The 18359-nt window shown below is 40.4% G+C and overlaps 2 protein-coding genes across 3 annotated transcripts in view; one reads left to right on the plus strand and one right to left on the minus strand.

Moving 5' to 3' along the window:
• The window catches only part of LOC108873081 (activin receptor type-2A), a 45648-nt gene extending 34278 nt beyond the window's left edge, over positions 1-11370 (plus strand). The window contains exons 7-12 of one of the 2 annotated variants that reach the window (XR_001959342.2): positions 2265-2410; positions 2526-2640; positions 3314-3452; positions 3538-3668; positions 3906-4173; positions 11274-11370. Coding sequence is in view for 1 of the 2 variants with exons in the window: in XM_018661200.2 (XP_018516716.1) it covers positions 2265-2410; positions 2526-2640; positions 3314-3452; positions 3538-3668; positions 3906-4100 (726 nt within the window). In the remaining variant the exon portion in view is untranslated. Of the gene's footprint in view, positions 1-2264; positions 2411-2525; positions 2641-3313; positions 3453-3537; positions 3669-3905; positions 10409-11273 lie in introns of those variants that run through there. The other variant, XM_018661200.2, reaches the window with a different exon arrangement.
• Positions 11371-11433: 63 nt separating this feature from the next.
• On the minus strand, positions 11434-17024 carry orc4 (origin recognition complex, subunit 4). Its single transcript, XM_018661212.2, has 14 exons — positions 16928-17024; positions 15981-16049; positions 15802-15878; positions 15036-15126; positions 14817-14892; positions 14627-14712; positions 14496-14544; positions 14200-14351; positions 13932-14105; positions 13734-13820; positions 13373-13481; positions 13197-13292; positions 12679-12746; positions 11434-12455 (listed from the first exon to the last, which is right to left on the minus strand). Exons 2-14 carry the CDS (start codon positions 16035-16037, stop codon positions 12273-12275), a joined length of 1305 nt encoding a protein of 434 aa, XP_018516728.1. The 5' UTR covers positions 16038-16049; positions 16928-17024; the 3' UTR covers positions 11434-12272.
• Between the last annotated feature and the right edge of the window lie 1335 nt (positions 17025-18359).

Consider the following 18359-nt stretch of genomic DNA (forward strand, 5'->3'; position numbering starts at 1 on the left):
GCGTATCGTACCCAGTTCTGAAAACCACTTGGGCAGGCAGCTAACAAAGTTGTAAAAACCTTGCATGAAACCTTCACATTGTATTGATTCTATTTGGTGCCTTAAGCACTAATCCGTAATTACAATAAACTGCATGCTGTTTTTTTTTTCTTTTTCTTTTTTTAAGCCTTGTTTACCCAAATAAGGTAGACTTGAGTTTTGTTGGACCTGTCGTGCTTCACTCACACTCTCAACCACAGTCTTTGTAGCATTCAGGGCTTTAAGTACCTCTGTGTTTAGAGGGTCATTACAGACAAAGTGGAGAGCGATTCTCAGTACACTTCACTTACTTAAATTTCCCAGCTAGGCCAAGATTTTGAATCTGTGTGCTCAAGAAACCTTTAAAGGTTGAAAAATTACAGGTTGTGGGTGTGGCGAGGAGGCTTTAACCCAGCACTACAGCTCTTACACTAAGCCACTTAACCCTAGAGCAGGTCTTAAAGTGCTACTCTGATTTGCAGAAGCTCTCCAAGTGGAAATAACATTGCAGAAATTTGTTGAAGGAGTTTTAGGAAAGGTCATACTACTGGGATTATATCAGAAACACGTTTAAGTGCCTTGTCAACCATGTGCTGTAATTATTTTGTAAATCTTTACAGGATTCATAACTTAAACTTTGACCTACAGAGAGCTTTTTCTTCCTGAGCAGGTGTCAAAATGTGCAGCATCTTGGTTTGGACGATGTAGCACAGCTGGAACAGTGATTGCAGAGTTCAGCGTTTCCTTGACAGCTGATTTATGCTTCGATGTTTGATGCTTCTAAGCAGCTCGGTGCGTTAGGATTCAAAGTATCTGTAGCATGCAGTGGCTCGCCTCAAAGGAATACAAGCCCTGAAAAACTCCCTGCATTTTAGACAATATGTAGATATTAATAGCTGCCAGTGGGTGTTTTTCAAAGGGATGTGGTCTGATTTACCACTTGCATTTTCACAACTGAAGAGCAAAGTACTGAATGTTCACAGGTATACATTCACACACAGAGACATTAATCCAAAAACAGGAAAACAGATTTAATGTTTTTTCTACATCTGTTGGAGCTGCCTGCCCTCTAGTGGTCACACAGGCAAACTACATCTGTATGGCCACTTGCCAGAAGTGACCTTGTATCATATTGACATACATTATGTAAGAACAAAGATGGTGTATAAAGGATAAGGAAGTAAACAGATGTAACTTGGACGGTAAGGTTGAAATCTTGGCCTTCACTTTTCTTTGCTGGAGGCAAATATCCAGTTGTATTTCTGTTTTTCTCCTCTGCTATATTTAACATAAATGCATGTCCTCATATGTGACCAGTATCTGAGGAAGCTTGGCAACCGTGCAGACAAAGTAGCAAAAGACGAATCTCTGCAAAGTGAAATAGCACAAAAACTATAGGGACATTTAAGTAAGTCTTTCTGATAAAGAGCTTGTGTGCTCAGCAAACCTTTCCCTGATAAATAGAGATTAAAGAACAGTGATCAAACACTACAATAACGAGTGGATAAATGAATAGCATTTATCAGACCTCCATTATTCAGCATGAACAGTAAATGTGCAGGAAGTTGGCTTGGTGACAGAGGTGAGCAGAGGACTTCACTGTGGTCTTAAGAGGAGTGGGTAGTTAATTTTATTTATCACCCTTAACTAAAAGATAAAGCTTCAGGAGGTAATTCCCAATTCTTTTCTTTTCAGTATCATCCCTCAAGTTTCAGTATTGTTCTGTGCATTTAAGCAAAACTTGTACAAGCCGCTGTACAGAAATTGTTTTATTGCTGCGTCCCTTGTGAAGTACAATACTACCCACAAGCTTTAGATGAATATCCACCCATTCGGGGTATTGCTGTTACCATGGAAATGTTGCATGCACCAGAGAGGCAGGAATCATTACATCATAAGTATAGCCATCCCTATACTATCATTTAGTCTTATGCTATCTTATACTTAGTATTACTGTTGAATCACATTTCCAGATGTGTTGAGTAATTTGACCTTGAAAAATTATTTAAATATATTCAGGGACTTTCTTGGCCTGATTTGTGGTGATAAGGATTTGTAGAAAAGTGAAGTCTAGTAGAGTCTGTATCTAGTAGTCTGTGATTCTACTCAGCTTGTCTGCCTGGTTTAAAGCATACTATGATTGTCTACAACATATGTGGTGAAAATGAGCAGAAAACTTAAATGTTAGACATCTGTTGCTTTTTCTGCATACTCAGTGTGCCTCTCCTCACTCTCTCTCTCCACAGGGGTCACTGACAGACTACCTGAAGGCCAACGTGGTGTCCTGGAACGAGCTCTGCCACATCGCTCAGACAGCGGCCCGCGGCCTGGCCTACCTCCATGAAGACATACCAGGACACAAGGACGGACACAAGCCCTCCATTGCTCACAGGTTTGCTGACCACATATCTGGGATTCTATCACCTTAATCGAGACACTGGGATCACATGAGTTCTACACTGACTGATAGACTGATGGTTGTTTCCTTGTTTCTTTTTGCGTCTTAGGGACATTAAGAGTAAGAATGTGCTGTTGAAGACTAACCTGACAGCCTGCATAGCTGACTTTGGCCTGGCCCTGAAGTTTGAAGCTGGAAAATCAGCAGGAGACACACATGGACAGGTACAATTTTCAGTATAAGGTTGAAATATGAACTACTCACCCACCTCTTCACCATGGTTCCTGCCATTTTAGGTTGACACTGACTTCTCAAACAAACAAATAAATAAAAGTGGCTGTGATGTTTGAGTGACTTGGAACCCCAGAGAGTCCTGTGTACTGTAGGTCACCATTATCTCATAGTGCCTATGGGTGGCAGTGTGGGCCAAAAATCTGATGGGAACTTTTGATGTTCTTAAGCAGGAAGACTGAAAAATATTGATAACTGAATTTGTCTTTAGATGATCAGATTTAGGACTACATGTTGGTTGTTCTTTGGTTTGGAAGTTGGACAGAACTATGGTAATGCAGCTAAAACACAATTGTTTACTGTATTTATCTCCTAGTTTTTGCGTCAGTCAAACTCCCATGACTTTGCTCTAATTCGAAAATATTCAGTGGTTCAAAAAACATGCTGAAATCATGTCATTTGAACTGATATGTTGTTCTATTTTGGTTTGATGTTGATCTGCCAACTAAGCAACAACACCCCTCGATGACGAGCATCACTTTTCGCCGTCTCAGCCCATCTGTGAGCTGCGTCATGACTCTCTCCCTCTGCGCTGCCTATGGCTGATTTTTTAATTCATGGTTCTGTCCTGATGCTGACCTTTGACCTCTTGAACTGATCCCATAGGTGGGAACCAGGCGCTACATGGCTCCTGAAGTCCTTGAGGGTGCTATCAACTTCCAGCGCGACTCTTTCCTGCGTATCGACATGTACGCCTTCGGCCTCGTCCTCTGGGAGCTTGCGTCGCGGTGCACAGCTGCCGATGGTGAGACTGACAAGGAAATGCTCTCCTGATTGTTCTCACTGCGTTCTTTTACTTAATTTTGAACATTGTGGTTGTGTGTGAACAGGCCCAGTGGATGAGTACATGCTCCCATTTGAGGAGGAGGTGGGTCAGCATCCGTCTCTGGAGGACATGCAGGAGGTTGTCGTGCATAAGAAACTGCGACCCTGCCTGCGAGACTGCTGGCAGAAACACACGGTGAGCAATGATAACAATTAGTTATTAAGAGCCTGTCCTGTAACTCAGTGGTCAGAGGTTTGATGCATGTAAGAAGTTGTGCCGTATTTGGTGCCAAAATATACACATTAAAGACACGAGGGATGACAAAACAAGTCTGAAAAAGACTTTTTTGGACATCTAACATATAGAGGAAAACTATAAACTCATCAGAGAAGCTCTGACAGGCCGTAACACTGATCTAATCTGACCCCTCAGGGTCTGGCCATGCTCTGTGAAACCATCGAGGACTGCTGGGACCACGAGGCCGAGGCTCGCCTGTCCGCCGGCTGCGTAGAGGAGCGCATCGGCCAAATGCAGCGCCAAGCCCCCATCATTGGCCCTGAGGAGATTGTCACTGTGGTCACCATGGTGACCAATGTGGACCTCCCACCCAAGGAGTCCAGCTTATGATCGGCCAGTCAGATGACACCGGATGAGCTAGCAGAAACACGGATCAACACGAGGGGATGAACAGCCGACCCTGGTTGGTTGGCATAGTGGTTTTTTCTTTTTTTCTGTCTTTCTTTCTTTACATTTTCCGTTTTTGTCTCTTTTTTTTCCCTTTTTTTTGTTTTGTTCCTTTAAGTGCGGGCCGCTACTCACGTTCAGGAAACACCCTGCGCCCACCTCACCACATCAGTTTATATCCACCTCATTTTGATATGTGTGCCTAAGGATTTTAACATTTTAACAGTCGATGCTCTCTCATCCCGAGCAAACGATTCAGGATATTTACGATGACAAACGACGTCACCAAGTGACAGTGCTGACATGCTGGGACGACGACACTCAACACTTTTATCATGTCTTGTTTTTATATACATACATACACATAGGAGGGCAACCTGTTCTGCTCGGTTTTCTACAGAGAGAGAAGATCTTGCAGAGGAATTTCACAGAACTCTCAGTGCATTTTAGTGTAAAAAAAGAAAAAAGAAAAAAGAAAAAAAGACAAATACCCGGCTCTCGATACATTTGCTGTTTTCTTGTGTGCGTTTTTTTGAAGAAACGACTATCGTTCTGCCAATAAGCAACGGCTTCTGAATGTTTATAGTGTAATGCTGCTGTACATAGTGTATTATGGACCCAGACAACTTGGTAATCAAGCTTATTTTAAAGGGGTGAGGGGGAAGGGGGGAGGGGGGGGTCCATTTTCAAGCATTACGACGATAAAAACCATAAACCTCCTTCAACCAGGTATACCTCAGTTCAGATGGACACAGTTTAAATTAGTCCCTCTCCCTGTTCACAGTCATAGCTCACACTTTCCACAACCTTGGCTCTTCATGACATCCAAACAATCTGCTGTCAGCCATGACACTCATGGGTAATGTAGTCAGCAAAGCCTCGATATACATGGCCATACACACCGTAAACACAAGTGTTGCTCCCTTTTTCCTCCCCTTTTTCAGTCTCACGTTTAGTTTTGCTCCATTTTGATTTTTGACTGAATAATAACTTTCTCCTGTTAGTTCTGTTTATTTTTTTTCTCTTTGAGATTTTCTTCTGATAATGGGAAAAAAAACATACCCCCATGATGAAGTTGTCGTTTAAAGTGATTTTTCCGTTTTGGTTTGCCGTGTCAACTGTCAACGGAGTAATGATATCTGTCGCTGACAAGCCTAATTTTGGCCGTGAGATCTGGATATACAATATATGTATTTATATCTCTCTGGATTAGCGCTGGGTACCAACTAATGATACCTTTGATATTTAGTATCAGTACCAAATCAGAAGGTGTTAAAACGCTTCAAGATTGTCAGACCCTTGGAGCATATTCTTCTTGTTCTTTTCATTTTGTGAAATCAGTTGTGTGTGGTCTGATTCTATTTAGAAAAGCAGATTAACAAAATAAATCATCCAATATGTTTAATTTAGGAAAGGTATCAGATTTGAAGTGCAGTTTTGAGGAGGTTTGCGGGGGTACCCAGCCCTACTTTGGAATTGTACCTGTATTTAGCTGAGCCAGCTTGCTTTTGATTTGATTGCACACATCTTTTTTGGATTACTATCAAGAGTTTCTGCTCTCTTTTGATACACCTCAGGAATCTTTGCTACTCACCACCGCCTCACATCCTCCACCTATTCCTCCTCATCCTCACCTGTCTTGGACTGGAGTACTTCCTCTCTCGCTGATTCTTACGCTTCCTCTGTCACCTTCTTGCCTCGTCTCTACTTGTAAGGGTTCAGCCGTGCTGTCATGCTCAAAACCTGTGTCTCCGCTGTCATTATGATCAGTCTAAATTTAATCTGAACACTAATCAGACACTTAAATTGTAAGCTTTGCTCTGATCTGTCTCTAGCTGAATCTCAGCCTTCCAGGTATGGGTGTTTGATTAGTCCTTAGTCTGAAGAACAGTCCTTGTGGAGCCAGAGCTGGCCTGGACTTAACTCTCAGAAATCGATAGTTTGCCAGTTTTTCCACTTCTGTTAGGTCAAATGTTGCCCAAACATTACCCCACACAGCTTAGTTATTGCCCCATGTGTTCACTGTCTCCACAAGCAAGCCAAATAAGGTCTAACTCTGACTCTGGTCAACTAGTTAACCAAGTCTTTCTACTGTTTTCAGTGTTAACACCTTTTTGAGAATTAATTTGCCTGTGTTGATGTTTTCTTTTTAACTATACAGACGTCTGGTGGACATTTGAGGTCAGTTGTTTCCCTTAACTTCCAGAGAAACTGATCAGACCTCTCTAGCCCTAAATCCTGCTGACACTAACCAAACAATTGCACGGCTAACCACAGTTGGACGAGGAACCTCTCTTTCTCTCTCTCATCCTGGTGCCATTTCAATGTATCCATATTAGTTACTCTTGTAGATGTCAGGCAAAACGGATGTATCTGTCATTGTTGTGAAGGTAGCAATGACATTTTTGAGTCTTTATTTCCTCTGAGGGACATTGAACACTGGTGCCGGCAGACCTGCAGTCTCTCCTCAAGCTTTGGGACGGTTTCACAGCATGCTGTTTAAAATCAAGCATTTTAAAATTAAGAGATGAGGCTGGAAATACTCAAAACGTGAAGAAACTTTTTTCTACCACATTCATTCATAATTGAATACATACATAATTATACTTTATTTATAAAACAGTTTGCATTTTAAGCCAACACTGTACTACAGTGCTTGAGGAACAGCCAAGTAAACAAGTAAAACACACACACAAAAAGAAATTGATTAGTGATTATTTACACAAAGGAATTCCTCTTATTCTGCACAGAAAAAAAGTCTCTAATTGAGCTATATTTGTTTAGAGCACTTATATGTACCCCATCTATTCTCTGATATGTGCTGTATTTATGTCCGTTTTATAACAAAATATTTTTTTGTCATTTCTTGGCCAAACTAATGCAGTGTAAAAAGTTGTCCTGACTCACAACAGGCCATGTTCCACCAAAAAAAAAAAAAAAAAAAACAGGAACTAGAAGAAATATAAAAAGTAAAGTATCCTCAGAGTTCAGAAACTTTTCTTAAGAGTGGTCTGTATTGATTCCTGCTACACCTCTAAAATAGTTAAGATTCTGTAAACAAGAGGGAGTGACCGAAGTACAAGTTTGAGATATTATTTCAGCACATGATAAGACTATTGCAACAACACAGCAAACCTGAAGGAAGTTGAAGCCATCATCCTATTTACTTACTGTAGCACGAGTACGATATTTGCATCAATATCGCTTCCTTTTGCTGCTGCTGTTTTTCAATTAATTGCTATTCAAAAACAGCCAATGTCTAAGACCCTTATGAAGCTTGAACAGTCAGGGACGATCATTACTGCAAACCCCAGCAGCCCTTCAATAAGTACTACCTCACTCACAGGGATTTCTTCGGGGTAGAAAGCATGGCAAATAAACCAAAATGATAACCAGGCCTCTGCAGAGAAGGGATCAAAATTCCCGAGCTCTTGAATTGGGGTAAAGTTCCAGTTTTTCCAGTTTGAGAAGACTGATGGAAGTAAATTAAGGCTTAAAAGAAGTTTCCTCATTTTTACTGTGATGTATTATCTTGTTCTGTAAAAGTTTTACATTACAGCAGAAGGCTTCTTGTTGAAAAGGAAAACAATCATTGACATCTCAACATACACTGACTGGCACAGCTGTAAAGGAAAGACACCAGTATTACCCTTTTTTCCCTGAAGTTTGTGTCCTGAAATGCAAAACTTCACCAGTATTTTAGCAGCCAAGTGGATTTTAAAAACAGCCGCCAAATGTTGGTTGGTTAGCTGCCAAAGTGGCAGGTAGCGTCCACAAACCTATCAGCCACAGCAAAAAAAAAAAAGTGCCAGCGTTTGGTTGGTGGTCACATCCCAGTACTGTAGGTAGATGGCAGATGATGTTCAGTTTGTCCGCTTGAGTTTAAACTGCGCCTGAGAAACCGACCCAAATCTACAAATACCATTCAGGGATTCAGTACTATGCTTTTCTAAGTTCTAGCGAGTTATATGCAACCAGTGCCGCAAACTACCCTACACTTCTGTAGGATCAGCTGCAGGAGTGACTTTCAATATACACACACACAAATAACTTGTAGCATTTTAATTTTTTTTAAATCCGTGACCTTGCATATTGATATGTTGTATTTATTTTTTAATTTACAGGCCTGAGGTTTTGGGGATCAGAGCTCAGGTGCAACTCAGAATAAAGTTGTAAGAGTTGGCACGATTTATGGTTGTTGGGGGGTTGGGGGTGGGTGTTTGGTTGTAATTCAGGAAATACTTTCATTAATTCAAAAAGAAAAAGATATAAACTGTAACGTGCTTCTTTCTATTCAGTCTATGGACAAACGACCGAGAATGAATGTTCTTCAGACTCCTGGATTCCAGTATTGTGTGTACTTTGATGGATTGAGCCCGGCCCTGTGTAACTTTAGAGGGCTTTGCGTTTGGCTGGTTTCGTGTGATTGTGCCCTGTCGCTGTAGAAAGTAGTAAAACCAACGCACTCTAAGATCCATTCATACACCTCGTTTGTACAGTTACCCGCCTGTGATGTGAACCAGTACCTGCTCTATGGGCAGATACCTAGCATGTAGACCATACAGTCCAACCAGAGAGAAAAGAAAAGAATGGTAAAGGCAAATTTTGTAAAGCTTCCTAGAAGGGTTAAACCATTATAGTCTAATTGTACCAGAAAACAACCTCTGCCTCTGGGTTTTCCATTGCTGTTGCCCTTCTTTGAATTTAGATGTGGCAACTAAATTTCTGCAGTCACCCTCTTCACACGCTCTTTTACCTGCATCCAACTGTGAACATCTCAAACACTTTGTCAAGGCGACTGGGGACAATCTTGTCTTCCAATTCGTCAAAACAATCACAGATGAGCTCTCTCTTTGGTTCCCCTCAGGACTTGACTATCTTAACAGACTTGTTCTGAATTTTGTCATTTAACAGTGTATGAATGGGTTTCTCAGCGTGCAGGCTTTACATTTTTCTATCTCGACTTCCTCCAGCCCAGCACCTCACATTGCTGTGCATATAAACTACCAGTGAAACATTTGTGTCTTGTTGCCCCCACTATTTTAAGCAGTCTAGGATCTGTACAGACATGAGAACATAAATACCTGTATCAACTATATACTCTGAGCTGAATCTTTATAAGTGCGTGTTGAACTTCAGTGTTTCCTCTACATTCATTTATACTTTTTTTGTGTTTTGACTCAGCAGGGTCTGGTCTGGCTGCATAAAAATTGTCCTTCACTATGCGAAAAAAAAAAAAAAAAAACTTTTAAGTTGAGCTTTGTGTAAGCTAAAAGCTAGAGGCTCATTGGTGTACTTTAAGGAACGAAAGAAAGCACTTAAGGGTTCATCAGCAGAAAAAAATTAAATGAATGACGAACGTTCAGCCCAGGACGTTCCTCAAGGAACGTATTCGGGTCCCCTAATGGTTGCATTTTGAAGACCCCCCCTGAAGCTCTTGAAGAGCAGTTGCAATACTCCATATGTGATAATACAATCATCCACCACAGGTATTTCATTCCAGCATCTCAATCTCCTGCTTTTTCCCACTGTTGGTAAGAATTTTAGAGGAAACATTGAACTCCAGTGACCTCGCCGCAGAGACTGTCTTGGCAGCAAGATAAGTCTGGTTGCCAGGCCTGAAATTTCTACAAAAAAAAGAAAAAAAAAACACTACAAGCATTTTTGACCCCACATTTCTTGAGGCTCTTGAGTTGCAACGCTGATCCAGAATCTGCCAACGCAGCCTCTAATGGTAATGATCCTCAAAGGGTTTCTGGTTTTCATGGCTGGAAGAACTGATAAATCTGATCACTTTTTGAACTTAAGTGGGTTAAAAAAAAATATGATGTAAATGTCTTGTTTCTTTACTCCTGATACATGTGACTGTACATTTTATGTTACTGACAAAAATGTGAAAATAGGACAAGAAACTGAGGCCTGGAATTTCAAACTGGAAAATGGGTAGGAAGTACAACAAGCGAATCCTACTGGATGTTCTTGAGCAAGAGTGAGTTTTTACCAGCTCCAGGGTTTCACCCTGACCTCTGACCTCCCAGTGAAGGGACAAGGGAGGTTTAGAGAAAAGAGAATTCCCTTTGCAAAGTATTATAGCAGAAGAAAACCTTCAGAAACCCTGGATACATTACCACAGAGGAGACAAATATGATCCCTGATCAGCGCTGTGACTCACGGCTAATGTTAGCCGGCCATGGTTTTTATCAGCTGAAGAGATCCACGTGATGTAAATAAATGTGTTTTTAGATTGTGAATGGTGATGTTTTTCTTTTTTTTTTCTCTGACTAAATCACATAACCTGACTGAGATGACATTGTTCCTATTTATCTGTGCACTTAGAAGTTAAAAGCTCTTAATTTGACAGGTTTGTCATTTTGTTATAGTTTGGTGGGAATTTTTCTGAAAAGGATTTACTGAGGATTTAATTTGGGGAAAGTTTGAGGAAAACCTCAATCTAAACATTCATCCATTATTCAGCAATTATTAAAGCTATTCTACATATATGTTGTATACTTTCCTATAGAAAAGTTACACATATTTGCATGTCAAGCTCATCTACAGTGAATTAAAATACTCTAGGTTTTAGAACATTTCAGTTCAGGCCTTATCTTTTTTTTTTTTTTTTTTTAACTTGAATTAATCTTTTATTTACGAAGGTAAGTCCATCTGAGGTCAGGAGCCTGTTTTGCACAGGAGACTTGTCCTTTAAGAGCACAGTGCAATAAAACAGAGTAATTATACTAAATTAACTTAGAGTTAATTGAAAAGAACCTGAGGTGTATTACATTATTGTTGCTGAAACTAAATGGAATTTAAAACAGTGTAGTCTCTTTCAGACGCAAGCATGTCTTACTCTGTCCTATAAATGGCCTGGTGCACTGTCTGTTATTAATAGACCTGTTTACGACATATATGTACAGTATGCTCAGTGTTTTCTACAGTGCAAGAGAAAAATATTGCTGTTGTCAGTTTTTTTAAGGAGTACCCATACTGTGTCTTTTGATTGTGACTGAATAGAGTATAAGGAGAATGAAATATGGATAGGATAAGAAGCTTTTAGTGCCAGAAATCAAAATTGCATTCTTTCATCTAACAAGGGTCTTTGTACTCGTTGTCCAGGCTGGTGTTAACTGCAGAACTCCACCAGCAGATGGCAGCATTCAGCAGATGAAGTGTGACACCTCCCTGATACCTGTGTGTTTGAGCAGTTCACAGTTTGAGGTGAAAGAGGAGCTTAGGCCAGAAGATTGTCAGAATTAGGTAACAGATGTCTTCCTTTATTCACAGTCACAAGAATACACATGTTCACAAGACTTATCTTATCAAATTCACACATTTTCCAAACTTTCAAAGCTCTAAGGAAAAACTGAGAATGTACTGATGCACTGATGGATCTTTGGAAATTCATTGTGAATCTCCTCTGCTCCAACAGTCAAATTTTGCTGATTAACAGGTGTCATTACCTTAAAAAATCTGTTCTCAGCATTGAAAGCAGCAAGTGACATCTAGTAGAAAATGTAAGCAACTTACTGTCTTGTTGGTCTTAACACTAACGACCCACCAACGAGGCACACCTGGGCTCCTAACCCTAACGACTCACATAACAACTCCCAGAACCTAAAGACCTGGGACTCCCCAACCAGTTTTCAGAACTGAGGAAGCCTTTCAGATGAGAAGATGAAACATCTTCAAGAAAACTAAAAGTCCAGCTGCCTTCAACTTGAAGACTACCAGGACCTGCATGACTGAGAATCTACACAGACATACTTACTCTCTTGTTATGAATGAATTCTATCTTCAAATCAGTTACTTAACTAAAGCAGTAATTTAACTAAAAAGTAAATACAGAAGAAATCTGATTCCAATGATACAAAACTTTTTATTTTGTGATAATTGATCATTTACAGTGACTAAACAACTGCACTGACAGTGTAGATGTAAGAGTCTGACCTGCCAGCAGCCATGTTTTTTCCCAGGTTAGTTTAATTTTGCTCCTTGGTTCAAGCTGTAGTGCTTGTTTCCATTTCAAAACTTGAGGTGTCATCTTTCCTCCTGCAGTGCTGGTGAGTATCTTACAGTAAATAAACATCCACATTTAGTCCAAATGTTCGTTCAGTCCTAGCCGAATGCTGACATGGCCCACTGCTTGATGTCAGTGGGGCATTGCGGATACTTCTGCAGGGCCTCCATGATCTGACTGTGGTCCAGCATGAGCCTCATCAGCTGGTATTCCCTCTGAGTTTTGGCTGAGGAGCCGTCAGCCGGTCGGATCAGCTCCAGCTGCTGCAGGTGCTCGAAGGCCTGAGGGTGATGAGAAGCAGGAGGTGTAAGTGATGGGTTTGCTTGGGAAAATGTTGAATTTGTCTGTTTTCATACAGAATATATAAATATTGACTGTTATTCTTCCTATCATGGCTGAGGAGCATCTGAAACAGTATAAAGTATTAGACTCTAAAAACCTAGTGGCTGGAAATGAATTAAAAGGAAGAAAGAATTTAGATAAGGGCTTCATATTTATACAGACCTTCATGATGACAGGCTGGTCAAAGTTGTACATGGAGTTTGACTTCCTCTGCAGGAACTTCTTAAACTCTGGATCATAGGACATGTACAGTAGAAAGATGAGGAAAAGATTGTTTCGATTCATAAATGTTTTTTAATTTTCAGCACCACAGCTAAAACTCTCTTATTTCCCTTGCCCATTCATTTAGTTGTTCTTCTCTCATTTGTCTCCAGTATCTTCCTTTATATGTTGTTATTTGTTAATTACACCCTCATAAAGTCATCTTTTGCCCTGCTCCTCTTGTACTTCTGAGTACTAAAAACTACAAGTCAATTTCCACAAGTCATCATCTTGAGTCATTTGAGGGTTGAATAGCTCTCCTGTGTCACTGTGTTGTGGAGTTTTGACATTTCTTCTTTTTTTGTCTTTGAAATCTGACTTTTCTGTTGCTTCACAGCTCTTTCGAGTGGTTTTTTAATCTCCAGTTTTATGGAGAGTTTTATAACTGACCAAAAAGTAGTCAAAGTATCTGGACGTACCGTTATGAACCATCTGGAGATTGAACGGCTCTCCCTCATAGACATCGTTGAGGTGTTTCATGGCGATGATCAGGCACAGCTCCAAAATGGACAGACCTAATAAGAGAAAAGAAAAGAAAAATATAATTCTCTGAAGCGTGTCACTGAAGACATTTCTCTTTTCATTTCGATTTTACCGTGGAGCATGTTCGCCTTGGCATCTGCAAAACACAGTCTGCTGGCCTCCAGCAGGTCGGCAGGTTTGATGGCAGGTTTGGCTACAGAGACGCGACTCAGACACAACATCTGCAACAACAAAACAGAGACAGATGGTTCGCGTAAATATCTTTCGAGCAGCAGGCAACAACAACTCAGAAATTCATAAAAACTGAAGCGTCAAACAAATCATTATCAGACCAGGAGTGACCTTTTGTCAGTGAGTGAAACCTGCATTGTTTACATCAATGTTTACTTGCTAACATTTTCTTTGCTGCCCTTTTTGGCACATTACCACACTGCATTGGCAGGTTACATTTCCAGCAGGTGTGTGGCTCTCACCAGCAGCATGTGCATTGAGCGGAAGTCTTTGCTGGAGTTGAAGTGTCTCTGTAAAACCTCCTCAACTGATTTGTCTTCACACAAAGTCTGGAGAAACAAAAAGAGAAGACAAGTGAAACGTGTGAAACGACTGCTGCCACAAGTCGTGTTGTTGCTGCCTCCATTAGTAATGGAGTCGAGATCAGTTCCTCGGTTCACCTGGATACTGTCGTTCCAGTCCTGAGCAAACTTGCTGTCAGGAAAGTCATCTGGCAGGCAGAGCTGGGTTTGGACCCGCTCCAGGTACTCAGTAAACGTCAGGTTGCTCAGCAGGTGGATCTGACGGTGGGAAAACCGTGACTTAACCCGCTTCTCCAGCAGCTCCAGAACATCCTGCATGGAAATGACCCATAAAAATGTTCTTTAAGGATGATGGAGATGTTTTTGTTTGAGTGGATGGAAAATGAGAGCAGGTCCTGAGGCCTACCAGTCTGCACGTGACGCCGACCACAGCGATGGGTGCCTGGGCGGACTGGGAGACGTCGAACAGGTTGTAGAGCAGAGTCTGGTTCTTGTGGTGGGCGAACAGGTCGAACTCATCCAGGACGAACAGCACCGGGCGACTGCTGCTGCGATCACCTTTTTTGGATGGGATGAAAAAAGCCATTGTATGTCACACTGAGATATTCAACCACACTTCTATTGTCTCTGATGCTGTTGAATTTAGTTCAAAACACTGCAAAAAATCTGAGCTAAATCTTCTAAATTGCAGCATTTTCTGACCTTTCTTCAGTGCCTCCAGGAGGAAAGCCAGATTTTCTGCAAAACTTCCCTGAAGTGAAACAGAAACAGGTTGTTGTGGCAGATTTATTGTTTTATTTACTGCTGATGGATAAAACTCTTTTTTAACTTACAAACACTTTGTCACCGACAACGTTTTCTAGGTGGAGTTGCCGCGTTATTTCTTTTAGTGCTATTCTGTCATCAGTCTGCAGGAGCCCTACAACACACAGGAAAGAAAAGTATCAGATAATCTGTATCTGTGTAAATGGATCATTTTAGTAGCTTAAATGAAAAGATGGAAGTTTGAACCAGAGTCTGTACCGTTGAGATGAACCTGTAGCAGGTTTTTCTGTGCTTCTTTTTCCTCCAGCAGGTCTCTCAACACACACTTGAGCAGCTGCAGACACAAAACACACAAACACAGACACCATCAGACATTAGAACCCTCCCAGGACTTAAACGCACTTTCAACACAATTCATCATCTTTTCAACCATTTTTACCCAGAAGCCCATTTGAAGCTGGCTGCTGGGAGGCTCACCATCGTTTTTCCCGCTCCTCTGGGACCGACGATTAGCACCGAGTTACTCTCCCCGTGGACGGCCGTGCGCTTCAACAGCTCCAGGAGGTGTCTGAAAAGACTCTGTTTTTGACTACAATACCCATAATGCTCCCACAGTTGCAGAATATAAATGAGTATTAAGGTCAGTTTGTGAAAACAGTTTCTTTTTCCTAAGAGCAAGTAAACGGCTTGCATTATTTAATGAATACAAATGATTTAATCCTCAGTGTTGGAGGTGGATCTCACTACCTGAGCAACACCTGGGATGCTTGTGTTGCGTCTAAGTCGACTGGGACCTTTTCCAACCTCCAAACTGGGACAGCGCTGTCAGCCAGGTAAGACTGAACTGGGTCACTGAAACTCACACTGAGCCCCACACTGTCTCTTTATTATAGATGACAGTTCTACTACAGTTTCTATTTAAAAATTCAGGAGTTTTTCTTTGTTTATGTGAATCTTGCATCATCTTGCTTCTTTTAACTACACTACATCTTTTTCTGAGGAAGAAAATTCACGATCAAATTTACTAAAAGTATATTTTGTTGTATTGGACTGTGGGTTGGATAGAAAAAGCAAAATAAAGATGGCACCTTGAGCCTTTAGGAAATTGTGGCAGGTATTTTTGCCTATTTTCTGACATGTTAGAAATGACTGAGACAATCAAGTTAATTGGTGATGACAAACACAAGCAAACTTAAGTTTTTAACAGCAACACTTCTAACCAGCATCAATGAAATTAACCTACTTGTGTTGAGCTTCTATTCCATCCGGCTTGTCTGGGAGCTGCTGATGGCAAAGCCGCTCCCTTAAAATCTGCTGAACCTGTAAATGAAGGTGTATAAAGACTGTTAGTGTATTGTGTTGTCATCTGGTGGCTTCAGTGTTTAAGTAATTGTTAATGGATAAATGTTGGCTGATACAAACCAGTGTGATGCATTCTCCTACTGGCAGATGAGCATCTTTCCCCTTCCTTTTACTCATGATGCTGGGACTCTAAACAGCAAAACATGTTGTTACATGATATTAGCGAGCTCAGTGGTTCCCATAATGTTTTAGGAATTAAGACTACTTCAATATGGATTTTATTCTATTCAGCAGCAGCACAATACGAGAAAATTACTTCAAAATGACCTCTAGGCCCTGGTTTGACTTTCTGCTTCTGATAAGCAGTACAGTGCTTCAATTCTGTATTTCACCTCAAGTTAGTGTTAGACCTTTGGAAACTGCAGTTATGTGCCTATGAAATACACGAATATAATGGCTAAGACAGCCTCAGCTCCTATTTTGTCTAGGACGTTAACACATTTCCGCCAGACTCCAATTCAGTATTCGTCAAATCAATATATGATCTCACTTTTTCCAAATGTGTATTATGCTGTGACATTAGTTCAGGTTTGTCATTAATTAACTCAATCTACCATTCAATTCGGCATATATCTATTGCAACAAGAATGATCTATTTGAATGCAATTTCCACTTTAATAACTATCTAAGACTTTCACGAACGGCCCCGAAGGTTTGTTTATAGTACAGTGTAAATCTTTACATTATAATATATTTCCTGACGCCTTAGCGGGATGGTATGTATGCCGAATTACAAAGTGATTCATAATCATCCAGAGGTCACTATATGTTGTATTCAAGATTGTATTAATGTTTGCCGGCGAGAAAGGAGGCACTAATCTGCCATATTTTAAGAATGGAGTTTGGTGTCACTTTCTCTCCACGCTGATGTGAACGTCACCGGGGCGCTGCAGGAGCAAACTAGCTGTGCGCTTTGCATTAGCGAGGTAAAATTACTCCGAATATGTAGTTACATTAACGATAGTTAGTCTGGCACTGTGTACACACAAAGTAATAACGAGACATACCTGAAGAAAACAGTACTTCGATCACGGAGACGTCTCAATCTTCGCGGGAATACTGCTCAGCCAGCTATGACGACTTCCTGGATTGACTTAATCTCGGGCCCTGATTGGCTGAGGCGCGGAATAGAATAGAATAACCCAAATCCCACTTTAAATCTTAAACTATGTTTTTATGAAGTTTTCAACCCCACCTCACTGTCTTCAACAGTGGTTGGTGTTTGAAATATTTGGTGATTAAAAAAATAACAATTTATTTGTCTTTAAAAACATATTTGAAGTTGTCACTGTGTATTTTCAGGCAGTTGAACATCCAAAGAGTTCCAACAAGTAGCCTTAGTGTTGATTGTCTTGAGAAGTAGTATTTAACAAATAATTAGTAATAACACCAAGGTTTATAGTTAAAATGTTCAACACCATACAACTTACATTATACATCTTTATTGATTAATTTTAGCAGATGTAACCCAGCATGCACCTCCTTTTCTTTCTTTGGACAAACAAAATCTAGATGGGACTCAATAAGTGTACATAACAGGGCAAAAAAGAATAATTTTAGAAAACATCTGTGTCATTCTGACTAAATTTGGAGATGTGATTCATAGCATGTCAAAAGATGAAACTGGTTTTCCCTAATGATGGCAATTATATGTAATTATAAATTGAATTTTTTTAAATCTGTAAAGCCATAACTGCTGCCACCGCTCTGACTTTGATAAAATGAGGAGGGATGGTTCATCTGAATGGCTCCAGGGTTGCCTGCATAACAACATGTTTTACTCATTCACAATGATGATGAAGCTCTGGAGATACTTAAATGCTTCCTGTGGCTTTTGGTTGCCTGATGAAAAAAGCACAATAAACCACCAGATATCTCTCGCAAAATCGTCTCCCAGTCTCCGCTCACGTTTAGCCTGTCACATTATTCTAAAATACGACTCTCTGCTCCCACATTCGGCTCTGTGTTTGCCCTTAAAAATACATGAAGCGGCCCTTTTACAGCAGCCATACACTGAATTAATTGAACATCTCCTCAGGTTTGACCTTCAGACAAAATTCAAGCATTTGCACCCTGAGCTGCATCTCCTTTTCTCTTCAGATCACTGAACTCCGTGTGTTTTTGAGCTTTTATGACCTTTATTTATCGAGGGAAATTATATTGCTGAGCATCTGTTTTTTACTCCAGCACAAACATCTTTTATATTTTCTGATTTTCATACAGTTAAATTCAGTCTTAACTGTGGAATTACCAGTTACAACAGTGGTTTGCTTAAAAGCCCCTTCTTAATAATTATTGTAGGTTTGTTGGTTGTCTTTTGTTTGTTTATCTTCAGTAATATAACTATGATATTCCTGTAAAGAACTGTAGTTTTTCCAGATGATCCTGTTCATACATTTTACATATTTTAGTATTATTTCACAACGGTTGATGAGACAC

Source organism: Lates calcarifer, linkage group LG7_2 (genome assembly GCF_001640805.2).
Source record: "Lates calcarifer isolate ASB-BC8 linkage group LG7_2, TLL_Latcal_v3, whole genome shotgun sequence".
NCBI lineage: Eukaryota > Metazoa > Chordata > Actinopteri > Centropomidae > Lates > Lates calcarifer.